At 46.9% G+C, this 25,052-nt stretch overlaps 1 protein-coding gene across 3 annotated transcripts in view; it reads left to right on the forward strand.

Annotated features, from left to right (window-relative positions):
* LOC149452032 (uncharacterized) overlaps positions 1-25,052 on the forward strand; it is a 206,678-nt gene that overhangs the window by 64,377 nt on the left and 117,249 nt on the right. For all 3 annotated transcript variants that reach the window (XM_089689859.1, XM_089689857.1, XM_089689858.1), the window contains one exon: positions 22,004-22,465. In XM_089689859.1, the coding sequence (XP_089545985.1) occupies positions 22,004-22,465 (462 nt within the window). The remainder of the gene's footprint in view (positions 1-22,003; positions 22,466-25,052) is intronic.

Here is a 25,052-nt window from a genome sequence, read left to right on the forward strand (position 1 = left end):
CTTCCTTCTCCTGCCCAGGACTACATGTCCCATGGGGCATTGCTCCTCACACATTCTCAATTTCTCAGGCACTTACTGAGTACTAAGCTATATGTGTGCTGCACTGTATTTTCTAATATGTAATCAAATAATGCATTCTGTGTGCAGGCCAACAAATCGGCTGACCAACTGATCGATTAAGAAAATAGTTGACAACTATTTTCATAATCGATTATGTTGATTAGTTGTTTCAGCCCTACAGATCATCAAAATTATATGGACGATAGACTGCTGAATTCCCTGCCAATAAGACTGCCCAAGTTAATACAAGTTATAAAAAGGCGAAACAAGTTTAAGCAGGGGCTCTTGCTGTGCACAGGAGGTGAAGAGGGTTTTTTTTATAATAATTAAAATTGTACTTCTAAATTGGCAAAGGAAGTGCAAGAGGAGAGAAAAGAGGGGAGCAGTAAGATATGACAGGGGAGGGATTAGAGGGGAAAAGGGGGGGAGTTTATGGGGGAACTAGTGGGCTATCTTAAATTCCTCATACTGCCAATCGTGCTTAACTGGGTAAAAGAAGTTCACGTTGTCTTTCATTGTAAATGAACTGGGTCCAGTATAACCATGTCTTACAGAAAAGGGCCTTTTCTCTTCTCAGGGAAGAGGTGAGGTCTTCCATGAGTCATTAACCGATTTTATCCACTGATGGACCATTGGAGGCGACAGGGACATCCAAAGCACTGGAATACATGTTCTGTCTGCATTGATAACATGGTACTGTTACTTTCATTTAGACAAGGAGCTGAAAAGCAAGAGGCATGCTGCTGGGTTCTCTTCAAAGACGGGTCAGTAAGCTCATAGATAAGGGCACACACATCCTGCCAAAAAGGTTGGATCCGTGGGTATGACCAGGAAATACAGTATGTGCTTCACTCATCCTGAGTCTTTGACTAAGGTGCTTAAGATCTGGTATTTACCTAAAGCTATCTCCAATCATGCTCCCCTGGAACTGCAACTTCAAATAGCGCCCCCTTCAGGTCCACGTACTTGGCCTATGAGTCCCTTCTGGTTAGTTGACCCCATGTTGTGGTACAAGTGCAAAGATGATATGAGGTCCTACTGGAAGGAAAATGGTCAGGATGTCTCTGGGGAATGCTTGGGACGTTTTTAATGCAGTTAGGGGGTCTTACATGTCGGCCGTGTGGGAGCTTAGGAGGGCTAATAACTCTAATTTAGCCACTCTATCCCAAAATGTATCTGATCTAGAAGCACAATAAGTTTCTGATCCTATGTACCAACAGTGGAAACATGCTGCAAGGTTGTATACCATAGCTCTCACCGACAAGACCCAAAAAAATTTCTGTACTCCACTCAACATGTTAATGAACAGGGGAATAGGAATGGTAAACTGTTAGCCTTTTTAGCCTAACCGATCTATGAACTCTTTGCCATCCCCAGAATTTTAGACAGAAGGGGGGTGCCTACAGGAATTCACTGACCGCATCATGGGATACTTTTTTTACAATGGTATACTGATCTACTGTATATACCTTAAAGGCACCCTACACCACTGAAGATTAACATACTATCCCTACCCCTCTATTTCTGCAGAAGATAAGGACTATTTAGATGGTCCAGTAACCTTGGAAGAGCTTGACACACTTTGAAGCAATTCTCCAAACCTAAAACCCTATGCCCGCATAGTATACCCATCGAATGGTATCTGCTATATAAAGATTTTGTGCTTCCCCCATCTTATGTCCCTTTATAAAAGAGAGGTCCTTTATTGTCCTCATACCCAAACCAAAAAAAGACTTCACTAGTGAGTCTTTTCTCCCGATTTTTATGATCAACACAGATCTTAAGAGCTTCCTGGCTCAGTGAGGGAGGAGCCTGACCATGGCGCAGAGGGAGAGCTCAATGTGAGAGCTCTCAGCTATCCAGCTGCCTAGTCACTCGGAATGTACTGCTGAGGAAGGAATGCCCGCAAGTACGCAGTGTGACCTACCTGTGAGAGAGGGGGTCTCGCTGTGAGCGGTTGAGTGCAGAGAGGAGGTGTGTGGACGGGCCAGTGGCGGAGGTCTGTGTGGGGGACACCGCAGCGGGACGGCTGTGGACTGGGTTCGGCACGGTGTGTTGCTTAGAGCCTGGAGGACGCTGAGATGCCCATGTGATCCGCCACAAGGGAGCACTGGGAGTTAGAGAAGTAGAAGTAGTAGTAGTTTAATTGTGGCAGGAGATTTCAATCTACCCTCAGATAGATATGACGTCTCCTGTGCAGAGAGAGGATAGTAGGTCTCTGAGATCCTTGAAAAAAATGATATTCCAATGTCAACTTGTAGATATATGGAGAATTAAGCATATGAAGAACAGCGACTATACGTTTTACTCCCATGCACACGAGATGTATTCAAGATTAGACTCTGGAACGCCTTTTCGGTCTGCAATATACTCACCTCTATCCATGACCTCTTCGTGTCCCGCTCTCTTAACCTTCTTGCCCTCACAGAAACCTGGCTCCAAGCAGCTGACACTGCCTCCCCCGCAGCACTCTCCTATGGAGGCCTCATCTTGACCCACTCACCCAGGTCCAGCGGTTGGAAAGGAGGCGGGGTTGGTCTACTTCTGTCACCTCTAAGCACCTTTCAAGTCCTCCCTAACCCTCCATCTCTATCCTTCTCTTCTTTCAAGACCCACTGCATCCGGCTATTCTCTCCAACCTCCCTGAGGATTGCAGTGATCTACCGGCCTCCTGGCCCCCTGTCCCGCTTTTTCAATGACTTCGCCGCCTGGCTACCCTACTTTCTCTCCTCTGAGCTACCCACTATCATCCTCAGAGACTTCAACATCCCTATTAACGTCAATAACCCGGCTATGTCCCGACTCCTCCACTTAACCTCTTCTTTCGAGCTAGTGCAGTGTATTCAGTCCTCCACTCATCCCGACGGAAATACCTTAGACCTTGTCTTCTCCCACAACTGTACTCCCTATAACCTCTCAAACACCCCATTTCCCCTCTCTGATCACAATCTCATCACCTTCACAGTCTCCTCGTCCTCAAACACCTATCCCTCCAAACGTCAAACTATCACCAGCAGAAATCTCCGCAACTTGAACCCTGCCCCTTTCCACTCTGCTGCTGACCAACTTTACGACAGCATCCTTCCCCTGTCCTGCTCTGACCTTGCCACTACTGTTTATAACAACTCAATATCAGCCGCTCTAGACTCGCTAGCACCCCCAACAACACGAAGCATTAGACCCAGGCCGCTACAACCCTGGCAGACTGACCATACCAAAAATCTCAAACGACGCAGTCGTGCACTGGAGCGACTATGGCGCAAAAACAGATCCCGACAAGCGTTCACCCGATATAAATCTGCCTTCCTAACCTACACTTCCTCCCTTCATGCAAGCCTACTTTGTTACCCTCATTAGTACCTTCTCCTCCAGTCCTCGCCGGCTCTTCTCTACATTTAACTCTCTACTCTCTCCGCCCCCACCTCCACCCAGTACCTCACTCCCCGCCCACGAGATTGCTAACCACTTCAAAAACAAGATCGACCCAATTCGTAGGGACATCGCCACTGCTCAGACTTCCACCCCACTTAGCATCCCTCACACTAAAACCCCCTCAACACTCCACTCCTTCGACCTCGCCATTGCCCAGACTTCCATTCCACCTAGCATTCCTCACACTAAAACCCCCTCAACACTCCACTCCTTCGACCTCGCTACCACTGAAGAGATCACGAAGGTCTTCTCTGAAGCCCGCCTTACCACCTGCCCCCTTGACCCTGTCCCCTCACAACTCCTACGATCACCCTCTTCCTCCATCCTACGCTCCCTCACACACATCTTTAATCTTTCCCTCTCTACTGGCACATTCCCCTCCCCTCTAAAACACACGCACATCACTCCCATACTTAAAAAAACCCTCCCTGGATCCCGCTGACCCGAACAACCTTAGACCCATCTCCGTGCTGCCATTTACATTCAAACTCCTAGAGTGCTTAGTCTATAATCGCCCGAGTTCCCACCTCATTGACCACAACCTCCTTAGTCCCCTACCGTCTGGCTTCCACCCCCTGCACTCCACCGAAACTGCCCTACTCAAACTCACCAACGACCTGCTAACCGGCCAAGCTAATGGCCACTATGCAGTGCTTCTACTCCTCGTCCTCTCTGCGGCTTTCAACACGATTGACCACCCCCTCCTCAAAAAAAACTACACTCTCTTGGCTTCAGAGACTCCGCTCTATCCTGGTTCTCTTCCTATCTATCACAGCGCTCCTTCAGCATTACCTATAATGCTGCCACCTCCTCTTCACTCCCCTGCTCTGTTGGGGTCCCTCAAGGTTCTGTCCTCAGGCCACCTCCCCTTTTCTCCATCTACACCTCCTCCCTTGGCCAATTGATACACTCTCACGGCTTCAACTACCATCTCTATGCCGACGACACACAAATCTATCTCTCTACCCCTCACCTCACCCCTTCAGTCTCTACCCGTATCTCAAGCCTACTAAGCGACATATCGGATTGGATGTCACTCCACTTCCTCAAACTAAATCTTTCCAAAACTGAGCTCCTAGTTTTCCCCCCAGCCTGCGCCCCCCACCACCCGACTTCTCCATCAAGACCAACAACACCACCATCAGTCCCTCCCCTCAAGCCAGAGTACTAGGTGTCATCCTAGACTCCAATCTGTCCTTCCAGCCCCAGGTCCATTTGCTGACAAACTCATGTAGACTTCACCTCCGCAACATCTCCAAAATGCGTCCGTTCCTAACCCCGGAAACAACTAAGCAACTCATTCACTCCCTCATATCACGCCTCGACTACTGTAACTCCCTCCTCATCGGCTTACCTCACTGCAGGCTATCCCCGCTTCAGTCTATCTTGAATGCTGTGGCCAGACTCATCTACCTTACTAACCGCTTTGTATCCGCCACCCCTCTCTGCCAATCCCTCCACTGGCTTCCGATTGCCCAACGGATAAAATTCAAAATGCTAACATTGACGTATAAAGCTGTTCATAATACTGCCCCAAACTAGATCACCAACCTGGTATCCAAATACCACCCAAAACATACTCTCCGCTCCTCACAAGACCTCCTACACTCTAGTTCCCTGGTTTCCTCCTCCCATGCCCTTCTCCAGGGCTTTCCCCATCCTCTGGAGCTCCCTACCCCAATCCATCAGACTATCACCTACTCTCTTCACTTTTAGGCGCACTCTGAAAACCTATCTCTTTAGGGAAGCCTACCCTGCCATCAGCTAATTACTATCCCCTCCCTCCTAGATTGTAAGCTCCAAGGAGCAGGGCCCTCAAACCCCTCGTGTATTGAATCGTATTGTTACTGTACTGTCTCGTGTACTGTCTCCCATTATAAAGTACAGCGCTGAGCAAACTGTTGGCGCTATATAAATCCTGTGTAATAATAATAATCTATATTGCTGGAACATTGACTTATTGAGGCTTTGATCAAAGTAAAAATAGAAGTGATGTCAATATCGGACCATGCTCCTGTCACAATGCAATTATTATGGGGAAAGGAGCTGAATGGGAGAAGAGTATGGAGGTTAAATGAGACAATTCTCCTGGATCAAGAGACAGAATAAAAAAGAAATAGAGCAATTTTTTGAAGAAAATGATTCAGGGGATGTGTCAGGGCTCCCAGGTGTGACCAGAGGTGTGTGACTGACACAGGGAAACGCAGACTTCAGATATGTGATAAACAATATAGTTTATTAACACTAACAATACAAACATAAACGCAGTGCAATACTAAACATAATACAGTGCAAACAAACCAAACCAACCACCCACAGATAACAGTACATACAAGCAAGCGTCGTCAGGCAGGCCGGGTCAATATCAATCGGGCAGGTAGGTACAGGGGGAGCAAGCGGAGATTGGTCGGGGTCACAGGCCAGGTTCAGCAGGTAGCTAGCAGCGTAGTACAGAGGGTCAGGCAGAGGGATGGTCAGGGTCACAAGCCAGGGATCAGAACAGGTAGCAGGCAGCGTAGTGCAGAGGGATGGTCAGACAAGCCAGGGATCAGAACAGGTAGCAGAGAATCAGACAGGAACAGAGAGCAGGAACAGGATACAGGATACAGGGCCCAAGAGAAACACAACACCAAGGCAGAGTCTGCAAGTCTGGCCATCCCTTAAATACCCCAGCATAATCAGTTCCAGGTGTTAGCTGGCTGCAAAGTTGAGTCTCTGATTGCTGGGAGCATCCGCTGGCCAGCCCTGGTACTGCAGATCAAAAGGCAGGTGAGTCCCACCATTGCTGGCTAGTCCATTCCTGACAGTACCCCCCCCTCAAGGAGCAGCCTCAGGACGCTCCAAACAGTCCTAGCTGGGCAAAATGTTCCACCGCCTGGGTCTGGTAACTGGCGGGATATCAAAGACTGGCACACCGGGCAGGACTCCGGGCAGCGGCACACCGGGCAGGACTCCGGGCAGCGGCACACTGGGCAGGGGCACACCGGGCAGAGGCACATTGGGCAAAGGCACTCCGGGCAGAGGCACACCGGGCAGGACTCCGGGCAGAGGCACATCGGGCTGGACTCCGGGCAGAGGCACATCGGGCTGGACTCCGGGCAGAGGCACATCGGGCTGGACTCCGGGCAGAGGCACATCGGGCTGGACTCCGGGCAGAGGCACATCGGGCTGGACTCCGGGCAGAGGCACATCGGGCTGGACTCCGGGCAGAGGCACATCGGGCAGGACTCCGGGCAGAGGCACATCGGATTACCAGGCGAAGCAGCAGGCATCGGGCCACCAGGCGGAGCAGCAGGCACCGGGCCCCCGGGCGGGGCAGCAGGCATCGGGCCCCCAGGCGGGGCGACAGGCATCGGGCCCCCAGGAGGGGCGACAGGCATCGGGCCCCCAGGAGGGGCGACAGGCATCGGGCCCCCAGGAGGGGCGACAGGCATCGGGCCCCCAGGAGGGGCGACAGGCATCGGGCCCCCAGGCGGAGCGACAGGCATCGGGCCCCCAGGCGGAGCGGCGGGCGCCGGACCCCCAGATGGAGTGACAGGTCTTGGGCCCCCAGGCGGAGCGACAGGTCTCGGGCCCTCAGGCGGAGCGGCGGGCGCCGGACCCCCAGGTGGAGCGACAGGTCTCGGGCCCTCAGGCGGAGCGGCGGGCGCCAGACCCCCAGGTGGAGCGACAGGTCTCGGACCCCCAGGCGGAGCGGCGGGCGCCGGACCCCCAGGCGGAGCGACAGGTCTCGGGCCCCCAGGCGGAGCGACAGGTCTCGGGCCCCCAGGCGGAGCGACAGGTCTCGGGCCCCCAGGCGGAGCGACAGGTCTCGGGCCCCCAGACGAAGCGGCGGGCACCGAGTCACCAGGCACGACAGTGGGCACCGAGTCGTCTGGCAAGACTGCGGGCACCGAGTCGTCTGGCAAGACTGCGGGCACCGAGTCGTCTGGCAAGACTGCGGGCACCGAGTCGTCTGGCAAGACTGCGGGCACCGAGTCGTCTGGCGGAACAGCGGGCACCGAGTCGTCTGGCAAGACTGCGGGCACCGAGTCGTCTGGCAAGACTGCGGGCACCGAGTCGTCTGGCAAGACTGCGGGCACCGAGTCGTCTGGCAAGACTGCGGGCACCGAGTCAACTGGCGGAACAGCGGGCATCGAGTCAACTGGCGGAACAGCGGGCATCGAGTCAACTGGCAAGACTGCGGGCACCGAGTCGTCTGGCAAGACTGCGGGCACCGAGTCGTCTGGCAAGACTGCGGGCACCGAGTCGTCTGGCAAGACTGCGGGCACCGAGTCGTCTGGCAAGACTGCGGGCACCGAGTCGCCTGGCAAGACTGCGGGCACCGAGTCGCCTGGCAAGACTGCGGGCACCGAGTCGCCTGGCAAGACTGCGGGCACCGAGTCGCCTGGCGGAACAGCGGGCACCGAGTCGCCTGGCGGAACAGCGGGCACCGAGTCGCCTGGCGGAACAGCGGGCACCGAGTCGCCTGGCGGAACAGCGGGCACCGAGTCGTCTGGCGGAACAGCGGGCATCGAGTCGTCTGGCGGAACAGCGGGCATCGAGTCGTCTGGCGGAACAGCGGGCATCGAGTCGTCTGGCGGAACAGCGGGCATCGAGTCGTCTGGCAATACTGCGGGCACCGAGTCGTCTGGCAAGACTGCGGGCACCGAGTCGTCTGGCAAGACTGCGGGCACCGAGTCGTCTGGCAAGACTGGGGGCACCGAGTCGTCTGGCAAGACTGGGGGCACCGAGTCGTCTGGCAAGACTGGGGGCACCGAGTCGTCTGGCAAGACTGCGGGCACCGAGTCGTCTGGCAAGACTGCGGGCACCGAGTCGTCTGGCAAGACTGCGGGCACCGAGTCGTCTGGCAAGACTGCGGGCACCGAGTCAACTGGCGGAACAGCGGGCACCGAGTCGTCTGGCAAGACTGCGGGCACCGAGTCGTCTGGCAAGACTGCGGGCACCGAGTCGTCTGGCAAGACTGCGGGCACCGAGTCAACTGGCGGAACAGCGGGCATCGAGTCAACTGGCGGAACAGCGGGCATCGAGTCAACTGGCAAGACTGCGGGCACCGAGTCGCCTGGCAAGACTGCGGGCACCGAGTCGTCTGGCAAGACTGCGGGCACCGAGTCGTCTGGCAAGACTGCGGGCACCGAGTCGTCTGGCAAGACTGCGGGCACCGAGTCGCCTGGCAAGACTGCGGGCACCGAGTCGCCTGGCAAGACTGCGGGCACCGAGTCGTCTGGCGGAACAGCGGGCACCGAGTCGTCTGGCGGAACAGCGGGCATCGAGTCGTCTGGCGGAACAGCGGGCATCGAGTCGTCTGGCGGAACAGCGGGCATCGAGTCAACTGGCGGAACAGCGGGCATCGAGTCGTCTGGCAATACTGCGGGCACCGAGTCGTCTGGCAAGACTGCGGGCACCGAGTCGTCTGGCAAGACTGCGGGCACCGAGTCGTCTGGCAAGACTGCGGGCACCGAGTCGTCTGGCAAGACTGCGGGCACCGAGTCAACTGGCGGAACAGCGGGCACCGAGTCGTCTGGCAAGACTGCGGGCACCGAGTCGTCTGGCAAGACTGCGGGCACCGAGTCGTCTGGCAAGACTGCGGGCACCGAGTCGTCTGGCAAGACTGCGGGCACCGAGTCAACTGGCGGAACAGCGGGCACCGAGTCAACTGGCGGAACAGCGGGCATCGAGTCAACTGGCAAGACTGCGGGCACCGAGTCGCCTGGCAAGACTGCGGGCACCGAGTCGTCTGGCAAGACTGCGGGCACCGAGTCGTCTGGCAAGACTGCGGGCACCGAGTCGTCTGGCAAGACTGGGGGCACCGAGTCGTCTGGCAAGACTGGGGGCACCGAGTCGTCTGGCAAGACTGGGGGCACCGAGTCGTCTGGCAAGACTGCGGGCACCGAGTCGTCTGGCAAGACTGCGGGCACCGAGTCGTCTGGCAAGACTGCGGGCACCGAGTCGTCTGGCAAGACTGCGGGCACCGAGTCGTCTGGCAAGACTGCGGGCACCGAGTCGTCTGGCAAGACTGCGGGCACCGAGTCGTCTGGCGGAACTGCGGGCACCGAGTCGTCTGGCGGAACTGCGGGCACCGGATCAGGTACCGGATCATCTGGATCAACAGCGGGCATCGAGTCAACTGGCCTAATAGGATCGTCGGGCTGGATCAGTTCATCATGCTAAGTAGCGGCATCAGGCTGAATGCAGGCATCAGGCCGAGTAGAGGCTTCAGGCTGAGTAGAGGCTTCAGGCTGAAGAGAGGCATCAGGCTGAGTAGAGGCTTCAGGCTGAGTCACGGAAGGCAGGTTCACCGGTTTAGATACTGGCAGGATGGTATTGGTTGGAAAGAATTTTCGCTTTTTTCTGGTTTTAACTACTGGAGCACTGCAAGTAAACGCAGGTCTGCAAACGAATGGAGCAGCTGGAGACAGAGAAAAACTGGAGGATGGAACAGGAGAGGGGGCAGTTGCTACAGAGGGCTTTTTTACAGGGTTAAAGGCAGGATAGGTGCAGCGAGTGGGAACAGGGTACTGACATGCGGTAGATAGCCAAGTATACTGGGCTGTAACTGGAGGAGCTGGTGGGAATACAGGAGTAGAGTTAGAAGCAGGACTGGGTCTTTGTAAGCTGACTGAGGCTGGGTGCAACAAGTCTGTCCATGTCTGCAGTATGGGTTGAACAAAGCTGAGCTTACACAAAGCCTGTCTGGTCAATGACTGCACTGCGTTTATACAATCTCTTAGTATCTGTGGTGAACATGTGGAATAACGCTCCAGAAAGTAACCCACATCATCCTCTAATAACCACACCAGGGACTCTACCTGGTCTGCACTAAATGGTGGCAAAAATTCATCCCTGCATTCGGGGGAACCAGATGAAACCAACTCAGCACAAACCTCAATCAATGGCTGCACCTCAGAGAACTCTGTGCCCTGATCTACTAGAACATGAGCGAGCCGTATACATTCTAGTAGTTGATCCCGGGGATACTCCTTCAGAGTTTGATAAGCATACTCCCTGTCATCAAACACTAGCAGATATAAATACACAACCTCATCCAGATCCATCCTTCCCAGCAACAAGCCAAGATGGCTTCCCTGTGCAGCCACTTCTGGTCAGGATTGGCCTTGGTGTAATGTCAGGGCTCCCAGGTGTGACCAGAGGTGTGTGACTGACACAGGGAAACGCAGACTTCAGATATGTGATAAACAATATAGTTTATTAACCCTAACAATACAAACATAAACGCAGTGCAATACTAAACATAATACAGTGCAAACAAACCAAACCAACCACCCACAGATAACAGTACATACAAGCAAGCGTCGTCAGGCAGGCCGGGTCAATATCAATCAGGCAGGTAGGTACAGGGGGAGCAAGCGGAGATTGGTCGGGGTCACAGGCCAGGTTCAGCAGGTAGCTAGCAGCGTAGTACAGAGGGTCAGGCAGAGGGATGGTCAGGGTCACAAGCCAGGGATCAGAACAGGTAGCAGGCAGCGTAGTACAGAGGGTCAGGCAGAGGGATGGTCAGACAAGCCAGGGATCAGAACAGGTAGCAGAGAATCAGACAGGAACAGAGAGCAGGAACAGGATACAGGGCCCAAGAGAAACACAACACCAAGGCAGAGTCTGCAAGTCTGGCCATCCCTTAAATACCCCAGCATAATCAGTTCCAGGTGTTAGCTGGCTGCAAAGTTGAGTCTCTGATTGCTGGGAGCATCCGCTGGCCAGCCCTGGTACTGCAGATCAAAAGGCAGGTGAGTCCCACCATTGCTGGCTAGTCCATTCCTGACAGGATGTGTCTGTAGCAATGGTATGGGAGGCTCATAAGGCCTGTATTAGAGGAATCCTAATCTCAATTGGAGCAACGAAGAAGAGGGAAAGAGAAAAAATGAATGCGCTTCTCGGAGAACTCTGTGAGCTAGAACAGACACATAAAAATAGATTAACAAAAGAGATTATGCAGAGGGTAATAAATAAAAGAGAAGAATTAAATAATTTTATGTAAGAATATAAGAGAAGAGTATTTAATATAATGATAAGTGAGAGGTATAGATGGGGAGACAGGCCAGGAAAGTATTTAATGAGTGCTCAGATTAAAAAACATCCAGGAACTATATAGAGAAAATAAGAGACCCCAAAGGAGAATTAGTGTATTCAACTAAAGATATTGCTAAAGTGTTTAAAGAATACTATAACAATCTATATAATATCACTCCCCATAGTTCTAAAAAAAAATGGATATGGAAATTATATAGTCAACCCTCTACAGCAATCATAGTTAACGGGGATTTATCAAGAGTATTTCGGGATGCTAAATGGAACAAGACAGGGATGCCCACTGTCTCCAATTCTATATGTTTTGTCATTAGAATCTCTATTGGCTACAATAAGGAATAATAAAGGGAATATGGATAGGAGACACAGAGCATAAGGTGGAAGCTTATGCAGATGATATGTTGTTTTATGTGGGTCGCCAAAGGATAACATTGCCAAACTTAATGAGATCACTGAAGGAGTATGGGGAGATGTCAAATTAATCCAACGAAAACAGAGATTTTCAATATAAACCTTCCAAATGGAGAGAAAAATAGGATACAAGAGGAATTTCCCTTTGTTTGGAGAGAAAAAGAATTAAAATATCTAGGAATAAAATTAACTATATCTTCCAAGAACTTATATAAATTAAAGTATATCTCATTGTTAAATGAGATCAAGGATGAACTAAGGAAATTAGGAGGGGGAATACCGTCGTGGATATACTTTATATACTTTATCAAATTTATATAAATTTGATAAAAATGGTGATCGTTCCAAAAATTTTATTTAAATTTCAAATGATACCAATCAAACTACCAGAAGTATATTTTAGCACAATTAAAAAAAAATGTTAAGATTTATCTGGAGGAATAAAAAACCAAGAATAAGCCATGAAATTTTATGCAGAAATAAAGAGGTGGATTGGGAGTACCAGATCTGAAAAGATATTATAACTCGGTAATAATGGCGAGAATTTTTGATTGGACATATAATGCAAAGGGGAAAAGCTGGGTTAAAATAGAAAATATACTAAGTAATACCAATTTAAGTAGAATTGTATGGTTACCTTCAAAATACCGAGGATTAGCAGGTAGCACAAGTTTGTTCACATTAAATGTCTTAAGAGTTTAGGATGTTTTACACAAACAGATGGGATGGGAATTTAATTCATTGTTAATGCCCTTAGGGTCTACAGAGTTTTTTCCTCCGGGTAAAGAAGGTATCACAGGGAAGTGGATTAAGAAGGAAGATGCACAATTAAGGGATATAATGGTGGGTGAGGAAATTGGTTCACTTATGGAATTGAAAAAAAAGAGAAGTTTCATGAGAATGGATGAGTGGCGTTACTTACAATTGAAACACTTTATAGGGAAGCTCCCAAAGCCTTTAAGAACAAGAAAGGTTTGGAACCCCTTTGAGCGTTTATTAGACACGCGGGGAGATGGGAAACAGGGAACTTCTAAAATATATAAGATTCTCACTGAAATAAACACAGATTTAAGGCCTCGTTATATAGAAAAATGGGAAAAGGATATAGGAGTAATAATGTGTAAAAACAGAGGAAAATGTATAGATTAATCCATGGAAATATAAATATGCAGGAGGTAGAAATGAACTATAAATGTTTGGCAAGATGGTATATCACACAGAGTGTGGCACATAGATTGAGTGGAGAGAATTCACCATTATGTTGGCGTGGATGTGGAGGTAGAGGCACAATGTATCACATATGGTGGGAGTGTCCTAAAATACAAGAGTATTGGGAGAAAATGGTAAGCTTGATTCAGAAAATTACAGAGGTTGATATTCTAATAGACCCAGAGACTTGCCTTTTTCACAGTACCAAGCTTTCAGTCAAAAAATACAAAAAATCTGGTTTATTGTAATATTTGAATGCAGCAAAGGGATTGACACCCAAGTTCTGGAAGAGACAGGAGGCGTCAAAAATAAAAGATTGGGTTGACAGGGTGGATCAAATATGTAAATTGGAGGAACTTTACCATATGAATGAAGATAAAATGGAGAGTCACCATATAAGATGGAACAAATGGGAGGAATTTAAAAAGTCAAAGTTAATTATAGAATTTATGGGGGATTAACATAGAATAATTGGTTATACTTTTTTTCTTCTTTTATAGGGATTAGGATCTCCAGAAATGAATAGGAAAATGCAGAGCAGAGGGTGTGAAGGGTTAGATGGGGGGATGGGTGGTACATAGGTGGGGGGGGGAGATGAAATGATAAATGTTTTGATAATGTGTCAATGTTTTAAAGAGTATGTTTGTATAACCTGTTTATCGGAAAAATTAATAAATATTTAAATTAAAAAAAAAACACAGATCTTAAGATTCTCTCTGAACTCTTAGCAACCTAACTGAACTCAATTGTGCCTAAACTAATTAAACCTGAACAAACTGGGTTTATACCTGGTAGATCTATTGTGTAGACTTTTCACTATCTTGCAGGTTCCCAACACCTCTGATGCTGCTAAAGTCCTTATAGCGCTGGACACACAGAGCGTTTGACTTAATAGAATGGCCCTAATTGTTTCAAATTTTGCAGAGATTTGGTTTTATTGAAACCTTCATCTCCTGGATTAGAATCCTCTATAATGACCCACAGGCCTATATAAGAGTAAATGGCTGCATATCTTATCTCTTTTCTATCCATAGGGTCACCAGGCAGGAGTGCCCATTGTCACCCCTACTATTCGCTTTCGCAATTGAGCAATTAGCAGAGCTCCTTAGGGTCTCTACTCTCCTTAAGGGTATACTGAATGGTACTTTATGAGATCGGGTATCTTTGTACGCTGACAACGTTATTGTATCTCTCTGATCCTGGTCGTAGTGTTCCAGCAACCTTCGATATTATACAACAGTTTGGGTCTTATCCTGAGTTTCAAGTCAATTGGACAAAATCCTGTATATTCTCGATCGATGTAGACTTACCCCTATGCTTACCCCAATTATGTCCATTGCAGGTTACACGCAAATTTAAGTATCTCGGTATTAAAGTGCAACTTCCCCTAACGACATTTTTTGAAAACAATCTAATGCCCTGCATTTCCTCCTTTTGCACCAAAACGAATCAGTGGCTTAAGCTCCCGCTTTCCTTATTGGGAAGGGTCAGTTTGTTTAAAATGGTGTTCCTGCAGACGTTTCTGTATATATTTGCGAATGCCCTGATTTATCTCCTCTCTTCATCAAGACATTGGTTCCCTTCTCTCTGTCTTCCTCACCAAAGGTACCTAGACTCTCACTAGAGGCCGTGCAGCTCCCCACCACTAGAGGGGGACTGGCCCTCCCTAACCTTCGCTTGTATTATTATGCTGCCATATCTCCTAGATTGTAAGCTCGAAAGAGCAGGGCCCTCGATCCCCTCATGTTTTGCTTTGTATTGGTATTGTTCTGTTACATGTTCTGTCCCCCTTTGTAATGTACAGCGCTGAGCGAACTATTGGCGCTTTATAAATACTGTATAATAATAATAATAATTTGAAGTATGTGCACTGGTGGATATTTCTGTAACCTAACCTCTTGCCTACCGGGCACTTTTACCCCCTTCATGCCCAAGCCAATTTTCAGTTTTCACTTTGTTCCACTTTGACAGTTGCATGGTCGTGCAACACTGTACCCATATGAAATAAAAAAAAAAAACTGGACTGAGGCTGGAGTCCGTGCATCGAGCCACCACATACAGACGGATCCTATAACTATAAAGGCGGGGGGAGTCTCACATAGTGTAAAAATTCCACACAAGACATAAACCTGGAAGTGTTTCATCCAATATCTAATGTGCGTTCCAAGCTGCGGATATGGCATCACCCAGAAGCCCTGCCCTACATGTTTTGTCTTCATGCTGTGGCATCTTCAAGAGCAAAGACTTCTGGTTGCTGTCTCTGCTCTTATATACGAAAAAACTCAAGACTAACAAGTCCTGTCTGGTCCGCCATATTGTTACTCTTACTCAACACAGCCCAGACAACCTATTACTCTCCACCTCCTGTTACATATTTCCACTTGATTGGGCAATTATGCCGGCACTATTCAATGTTCCACAAGTACCAGACTCCCTACAGACTCATGTAGCGCCATCTAGCATGCATACTTCAAATTACAGTACATGCTAAATACATTTCTGTCTATCCTAAGTATAATAAAAAATTATAATTTATAATAAAAATCATAAATAATCACTATTCACCCATATATAAACTATATAAACAAAAACTAATAAATGGTCACTTATCTGATTTGGAAAATAAAATCAGATTACTTAAACACCCCCTCCCCCAGTAATTGGAAATAAAACAATTAAGATTTGTATCCTGCAGGAACGAGTGTGTCTAATTCATGAATCCAATGTGTTTTACTTTTATAAGCGGCCCTTTTCATGATCATGCCCCTCTTACTCATCTCCATTTTGTCAATTCCATAAAATATTTAAAACATTGGGGTCACGATTTTGGTATAATCTAAAATGGATGTAAACGCGATATTTGCGGAAACCTGCTTTTGATGTTGTTCACATGTTCCCTTTTATTACACCCAACTTCCTGGTGGTTTTACCCACGTATTGGGTAGCCCACAAGGGCACTCCAATAAATATGTAACGTGGGTGCTGTCACAGCATATACAGTGCATTTCTGGATCTCATATTGTTTCCCTGTGACATTGGATCAAAATTGTTTCCTCTTATTTTACTTTGAACTGTTCTGCAGGAAATACATCTCACAATCTGTAAAAACCCTTTTGATCAAAGAATGTCACTATTTCTAGAAGAGTTTGGCACAATGTGGACAATTTTATTTCTCAAAGAAGGGACTTTCTTGTATACGAATCATGGGAGAGCAGAAGTTTTGGGGTTTTTTTTTTAGATTATGAAGATGCTTTTTTACCTGGTCAAATTTGTGTTTTTGTTTCTACTTCTACTGTGAGGGAGAAATCCATACTTGTATCCTGAATAGTAGAAGTCATTCCTGCTTATCTGTTTTGTTAGGTAAGTGGCCGCTGTGCCGTCTATTGCCCCAGCCACAAGTCTAAGGCCCCTTGCACACAGGCATTATAGTTTACGGATGTTTGCTCAGGAACTTGTGACGCCTGTGTGCAAAAGGCCAAAAACTGTACGTAAAGACCTGAGTAATGTTGAGTATATGCGAGTAAAGGAGCATGAGCATATAGACAAGAAAAACTCTTCTTCATTGCCAGTATTGTAATATACTACTTTATACTCACATAAACATGCTTATAGATGAGTAAACACGCATACCTGAGTAAATTACTGCACTCAGCTGAAAAATTGTTCTTTTTTTGTTTTACTGCTCTGTACTCAACATTGTGTTACTATCTTTATCCAGCTGTGTGCAATGTCCCATAGACAGCAATGCATCTCATTTTAGATCAGTAAAAAACATTTTGCTGCTGTAGTTCTCCTTCAGCAAGTAGTGATGTAATTACATCCTTGTCGTGGAGTCACAGACTCCAAGTCCAAAATCATCACTGATATCAGTGTGGGCATTTATTTACATAGTCACATAGTTGGTAAGGTTGAATAAAGATACCAGTCCATCCAGTTCAAGCCATGTGGGTGGGTGTTCATGTTAAAACTCATATCCCTGACAGACAACTAGGGGTACCAACAGACTTGCACTCCACAGATAGTTGGCTAGACTTCATGCAGCATACTAGCTGTTGCGCCCTCCTTTTGGGCCGACCACTTCACTTAAACGGTCATAATACACAACTTTGAATTCCTCACACTCACAAGCACCCCCTGCAGGCCACACAAACCTCTTCCCATTGTTGCCTGGGGCAGCAACAGATATGCTTGCACAAGACCCAGGGCTGGTACACTAATAAACACGCACGCTCTCCTGAGCCATTGTATGACTGATGCTTTGGCGTCCCTGTGATATTTCTCCCATTGCTAAGGGTGATGACCTCCCCTTGTTGGAGTGTTGCCGGCATTCCCATTCACACCAAACATATCCCCAGGCAGGATCTCAGCTTTGTACTGGTCATAATTATCCCTGTTTGGACCCATCTGTTGGTAGGATATCCTGAACCAATTCTGCAGCAAGGGTTGCAGCAACTCTGGCCACCAGTCTCTAGGCCATGCTCTCAGTGTTGCAATGCTTTCAAATTCCGTCAGGAAATCTTCCTCAGTAGTTACTATTGGCCATATGATGTTAGATACTACTATCTGAACTTCCCTCTCTGCGGCCAGGGACACTGGACAGCAGCCTGCACTTTCTCTTTAACTTGGTTTAATGTTTTGACCGCCCCATTATTGCAATCCCATCCCAGCAGCTTGTTACACAGTTCAAAACAAAAAAAAAAAAACTTCTCACAGGTGCACCGCCTGCATGCAATGCTTATTGCCTAGCTGTACCACACAGACACAAACAGTTGCTGACATTCGGACTCACTGTGGAACAAGGACCCAGATTCCACAGTCTTCTGCCTACATCCAAGAACCACTTGTGATATGGGGGATGTTTAGCTCAGTGGTAGATGCGTTTTTAAGCGAGTTCATGCCAGACAGGAACTAAAATTAAGGGCCTGGTAGCCCACTTTTATTAAATAACACAAGGTTTCCCAAACAGGAGGTTTCATCTTCACTCAAAATAATACACAACAAAAATGCCAAGCCACATGGCTGTCTGGTTAACAGTACCTCTGCTTGGCTTGGTTTCCTAGACCTCTGGCTATTCAGGCTCTCAGCCTAGGTGACAGCTCCTTGCTGTTCAGGCCCCACATGGCCTCTTGACAGAGTTTTCCCTGTACCTCAGCTTGCTTCCTTCAGCCTGAGTTCACACTTGTGCGGTGCGGCATATCGCATGTGATTCACACAGGAACCACACCGCATTCCTGTGCAAATCACATGCAATTCTGTGCGTTGCGGTTCGAGCCACACATTTTGTATGGCTCAAATCGCACCACATCCACACCAAAAAGGTGCAGGACCTTTTTTTTGGTCCACGCTAGAATCGAATTGCATGGGTATGGGACCGATTTCGGGGTGTTGTTAGCTTCACATACACACCCGCAGCGGTTCGCATGCACGAGGTGCGATTGTAAAGCGCTGCGGAATTTGCACCGCATCCGTGTGAACCCAGGCTCAGAGTCTCATGCATTCCCTTCCTCCCCTTGGACTCACTGGCCTCTGCAGCTTCCTCAGCCTCCCAGACCCTCTCTTGTACTCCCAGACTCTTAGCTGACCAAACTTTCCCAGTCTTTGGGCCCAGACTCCCCCTCACAAGGGTTGTAGTCTCCACCAGGAGTCCCCAGTTTTCCTGACAGGGCTCTGTCTTCAGACTGCAGCAACTTAAGGGCTGTGTGCATCTGGGTACACACCCTGCTGGTTGCCCACAAAACCTGGACACTGGGTTGGAGATTTCTTCCCTCCCAAAGCACTTTGAAATCTCCAAACTATGGAGCCCCATCCAGAAATACAACAATACGGAGAAAGCTGCAAAAGCAGTTTTCTTCACTCAAAATCTATGCTCCATAGTCCTGCACTTAGAAAATGTGCAAACCCTGTGTCCTTTTCCTGACCATTTCTATTTCCACCCAGTGACAGGGCCTTGCACTGTTACACATGGTAATATTTTAAGAGCTTTGCTTGCTGCAGCTTGGCATTGCAGGCCATCTGTCAGCTACTAGGTCCCCCAGATCTTCGTCTGTTCTGGACTCCCCCCAGAGGTTCTCCCCCTAATGAGTAACTTGCATTCATATCCCCCCCCCAAGTACAGTATCTGAGATGGAGCCCTCAGCTATGCCTGTGCACACGCCTTCTACTTCCTGCATTACCCTTTGCATTATGGGAAATGTGCCATTTACCCTCAGGGTTGTGATATGCAGCAAGAGTGAAAGTCAACCTCCCTTTGCACTGAAACAGTGTTTATTACTAAAGGACAGGATGCTGGCAAAGAAAACCTAGATGTTTATGGAAAGTAGTTTGCCAGTTATCATTTGCCAGTTAGTTTTCATTTTGTGTTTTGTTTGTTTGTTTTTTTGGTGGTGTTTTTTGTTTTTTTGCTTCTGTTTATTAAAAGTCACAGTGGAGATCCCTATATATTGACTGTTGGGTTCTAGAGCCACCTTCAAAAGTAGGACACCAGGCACAAAAGCAATGCCTAGGGGCAGTCCCCATTGGTGACCAGTCCCCCAGTCCCTCCAAGCCACAAGTTTTTAAAACTGCTGGACCTGGCCATTGTGAATTGGTGGAAGCCAGCAACATGTGATTAAATGGCCAGTGCCAGTGGCCCTGCTATGAGTAGCCTTTTTTACTGGTGCATAGGGGACTCAGTGTTACTCTTCTTGCAGGCACACATGACCACTCCAGGGTGCAATGAATCTACTGTTCCCTCTCCTTTTCTTTAATCTCTTTTGCGCTGGTGTTCCCTGGGATTTATGTCAGAGACAACTGGGGGCTGGACACCCTGCTTTTGTAGAGCCTCTAGGATTTTACCATTCACCTCAGTGTCCCTTGATCCTTCATGAACCCTACTTGTCTTACCTGTTGTAATAAAAAATGCTGGGTGCAATAACTAAAAACAAGTCATATACAGGCACACAATCAATGTGTAGTCATGCAGGTACCTTTTAATCAGCATTTAAACCATTACATATTCTACGCATGTGAAAGACCATTTACCAAATGAACACCTTCCCAGGCACATCATAGCATTCACCCGGCACTCCAAGAAATAACAGAATCCAACTGCAATATTTTTGCACTGTTAAAACCTCCACTTTTATTATCACACGACACACAGAAGGATATATCTTATAGTCGTCACAATCTGCAGAATAACACACACCAGTTAGAGTGAGCGTTACAGCATTAAATAGACACATCATTTGACAGCATAGAATTAATACATTAGCAAAGCTATTTCAGAAGCTGGGAGGAGCAAATCCCATCAGAACCAAACTGCCCAGGGGGTCACGAGGAAGCCATAGGCACGACCAGTTGATTAGCCCATATATCCTTTGCAAAAATCCCAGCGTCAGAGCGTCCACTGGCCACTAAGGGGGCATTCTACTTATCTCACCCGGACCTTCGCCTTTATAAACCAATTTTCTGGAAGCTGTTCAATAGTGGGCGGCGCCACACCCAACACAGGAGGAGCTAGCAGAAGGGTCCCGCGAGAATAAGAGTCATGGTCAACCACCATATTCGTTATCTGAAAAGTCACACTTTTGCTTCTTATCTACCCCAAAAACTCTTTTCATCCCCCACAGACTTAAGGATTTCTACTTTTAACAGTTTATCTCCTAATGTGAGGTTACTAGATGTCATAAACACGTTTCATTCCATAAACAAGATTTTATCTTGCTCTCAGCAGAATATCTTGTGACTTTGTTCCTTTGACCTAGAGACATGACACATCAGTCACCTCTGATGCCCCTGGCATTTGGCCAACAATGTTTTATTGCAAAAATTACCCAAGAAACAAAGGGTCCAAGGCCAACACATTTCATAGGCATTACACCTGTTAAGCAGGCAATAGAAGACTTTTTTTTTTCTTTCAGCCCGCTGGCAGATTCCCCAGTCCACACCATTGAGGTGGATAAAGGAATCGTTCCTTTATTGTATTCTGACAGCTGGACTGTCTGCTGTCAGAATACACTGGTAAGCAGCGGCAGCCAGCTGATAGAAAATCATTTTCCAACATGCCTGTTCGACAGAAGTTGATATGATGATCGACTTCTGTTGAACAGGCATGGCCACACATGGCTTGAAACTCCGCTGGTCCCTGCTGAGCCAGACGAATTTTGATTCCTCTATGACCAACTTTAGACTAGACTTTATGGCTACACAGGCATCTATCTCCTTTTCTAGCTTGCTAATTATGGCCTCAGAGACACCAGGGCAATGTCTCCTCTATGGAATATGCAGTTGCACACAATTATTTCAATCTGAATATTTCTTCCTCTTCTGGGGAGGGGATAGTGCATGCTGCTGTGCTGCATCTGCCGGTGCTCGGTTTTTGTTGCAGGTTGCAGTGTAAATACTCTACCAGAAGGGAGTGGTTGCATAATGTTCCAACCCCTGAGTGAATACTGAATGAAAGCTGTTCCAGCTTTCAAGATCTAAGGATCTCTTTGGTGTTCTTCAGTGAACAGAGGAGAAAATAGGACCTTTTTACATTCCATGAAGTCCCTTTTTCTGCAATCTTTGAAGGACAAAGCATACACTCATCTACTTGTTATGTCTGTTACCAGTTGCTCCATATACTACTTTGTGAGTAAGGTTGGCCGCCAACATGGGCCACCCCTAGTCCAGTGTTTTGTTTTTTTTTTGTGTCTGATGTGCTGTGTAACCCAATGGTCAAGATCTAAAGATCTCCACTGTGTCCTTCAGTACATGCAGAGAAAAGATTTTTACAGGAAGTACAAAAAAGTCTTATATTTTCACAGAAGGTCAGTGCAGCTCTTATTTAATTTTTCTTTTTATGTTTTCTCTTTCTCTGTAGGTGATTGGAGAGAGGAAAATGTCGACAGAATGTCTGATGAACCCAGATTTTTTGATAGAGTTCATTGAAATGTATCGATCTTTACCTTGCCTGTGGAGATTAAAATCATCTGATTATTCCAATCGACAAAAAAAAGCAGAGGCATATGACAAACTGCTCAGTCTATGTAAGTCTGTGTGCCCTACAGCAACCCTAGAACTTGTTAAAAATAAAATTGCAAATTTAAGAACCGTATTCAAGAAGGAATTAAAGAAAGTGGAGGCATCAATAAATGCAGGTGCTTCGGGTGATGAAATCTATATACCACGACTGTGGTATTTTGACCTTCTGAAATTTACTATTGACCAGGATGTATCAGCTCCATCCATGTCCTGCTTTCCTGAAGCCTATGAGGTGCAACAGGAGGAAGAAAACACAGATGACAGCTTGGAAAGTGCTGGGGAAGGTGCAAACTTATCCCAGGTATAAAACGCCACTATTCTATTTGATATTTTACTGTTTATATGGACTTGTTTTTTTCATTTGAGTAATTGTCATACGACTAAACAGAACTTCATGCAAACAGGTAAATATAAGCTGAAATACATATATAGTACTGTTTTGCCTAGAAAATAATTTGTAATTCTGTTTTAAAAGCTTTGTAAGCTCGCACAATCCTTGCAACACTGTCAGACAGTTGACATCATTATTATGTGCTTAGGCTTTAAGTTTCGTGCCAACAGTGGTAAATGAATCAGCTGTGTAATGTTGCCATTTTAATGCCTGTTTTCCTGTATCCTTGATGACCTTCCCTTGGAGCCTCACATTCCTCCTATTTTCCAGATCATTTACTCCTTTAGCGATGCTTTCTCTTTTTCCAATCCCCTTTTCTCTAGCCCCACTTTTGTTTCTCTCTTTGCTTAGCTGCTCCCCTAGTCCTGCTTTCCTTCTTAATGGATACTGATCACTGCTTCCTGTGGCCCAGGTCCTTTTTGACATTCTTTTACCTCGTGTGTCCACACTGGACCCACTTATTTTTGCATTTTCCCTATTCTGCTCTTATTGTGCTTCTGTCCCAGCTGCATTGCACTACAGTCTTCCTTTCCTGAAACAGCCAACAGCACAGAAATGACTGTCACCTTTCGCTAGCGTTGTAATTTAAGTGCTAAAAGCTGCTTGTTTCATGTGTTATTGTATTGTTACTATAAGTGGTTCTTTCTCATTAGACCTTTGTATCAGTGAGCTATATATACTTTGTATTCTCACTGCTTTACATTATAGACACTCCTCTACATTCATACTCCAGAAGAGATTGATCAGCTTTGCTGCACTTGCTGGGCTAAAGAGCAAAAGTAAGACTGATATGCTTCAAGATTGCTGGTTGATTCATCATTTCTTCCCTTTCTGCAAAAATATAGGACAGTGTTTATATAAAACATGCTTCTAAGACATATTTGGTGTCATCTGTTAGAAGTGCAGTAAAATCATTCACAGATCTTCACACGTTTGGGCATGGTACATTTTATTATACCTCCATTCATTGAAACACACATCCTGGAGCGCTTTAGATCTTAACTGTTGCATTATAGTGCCACCTACAGGAGTATTCCATACTACTGACAAATACTTTTCTTATGGTTGAAAGCAGTGATGGAGAATTTCAAAAATTATAGATGGGCTGCACAATAGCAGCACAAGTATAAATTTTGGTCCTGCTGCATTTTATGCAGCATACCATAATGCACACTGAAGAAGTTGGACGACAGTCATCTCCAGCATTGGTGTTAGTGGAAATGATAATAACCCCTAACATTGATGTTAGCGTCCGTAATAATAACCCCCAGCATTAGTGTCAGTGTACATAAAAATAATTCCAAATGTTGGTGGATGCAAATAATAGCCCCCAACATTGGTGTTGGTAAATGCAGTAACAACTCCTGACATTGGTGTCAGTGGATTCAGTAATAGCCCCCAAGATTGGTGTCAGTTGACTTAATCAAAACACCCCTCTTTGTTGTCATTGGACACAGTAATAACCCCCAGCACTGGTGCCAGTAGCTCAATAATTATGCTCAGCACTAGACAGTTTTATTAATGTGTATTGGTCACTAGGAGTATACAGCCCTATTATCTACAGCTGTTTCATGGGGGGAATTTAAGGACCTGGTAGAGAGAGATACAACCAATTTCAAAATAGGTACATATTTTATATGGAACAAAAAAATGTATGCTATATCCCCGGCGCTAGCCATCAAAACAGCTCACCAGAAAAATTGCTGTCTAAGAAACCAATAGAGTATTATAATGGAAATAACACGAGAAAGCAACAAATAAAGGAACAAAAGCTCTGGTGGTAATATCACAAGTGAAAAATCCATATAAAATTATATAAATATACACCTTTCAGCCATAACTTTTATGACCATTAACACTTAGTGCATAGCATTGATTATCTCATTAAATGGCACCTGGAATATATTAGACAGCAAGTAAATATGTTGTCCTAAAGTTGATGTGTTGAAAGCAGAAAAAATGGGCATCATATTTTGCTGTGTATGCAGCTGTATAGCCACAGACAGATCAGGGTGCCCATCCCAGGTCCATGTCCACAGCCAAAAGCACCACCAAATGGGCATGTGAGCATCAGAACTGGACTATGGAGCAATGGAAGAAGGGGGATTGGTCTGATGAATTATGTTTTCTATTACATGTGGATGGCCAGGTGCATGTGTGTCGCTTACTTGCAGAAGACATGGCACCAAGATGCAATATCGAATGAAGGCAAACCAAGCAAAGGCAGTGCGATGCTTTGAGCAATGTTCTGCTGGGAAACCTTGGGTCTTGCATTTCATGTAGATGTTACGTGACATGTACCACATACCTAAACATTGTTGTTGACCAAGTACACCCCTTCATAGAAATGGTATTCCCTCATGGCAGTGGTCTCTTTCAGCAGGATAATGTGCCGTATTACACAGCAAAAATGGTTCAGGAATAGTTTGAGGAACACGACAGGGAGTTCAAGGTGTTGACTTGATCTCTAAATTCTCCACATCAATATCCAATCGAT

Source organism: Staurois parvus, unplaced genomic scaffold (assembly GCF_062004578.1).
Source record: "Staurois parvus isolate SC_StPar_1 unplaced genomic scaffold, SC_StPar_1.0 ptg000501l, whole genome shotgun sequence".
NCBI lineage: Eukaryota > Metazoa > Chordata > Amphibia > Anura > Ranidae > Staurois > Staurois parvus.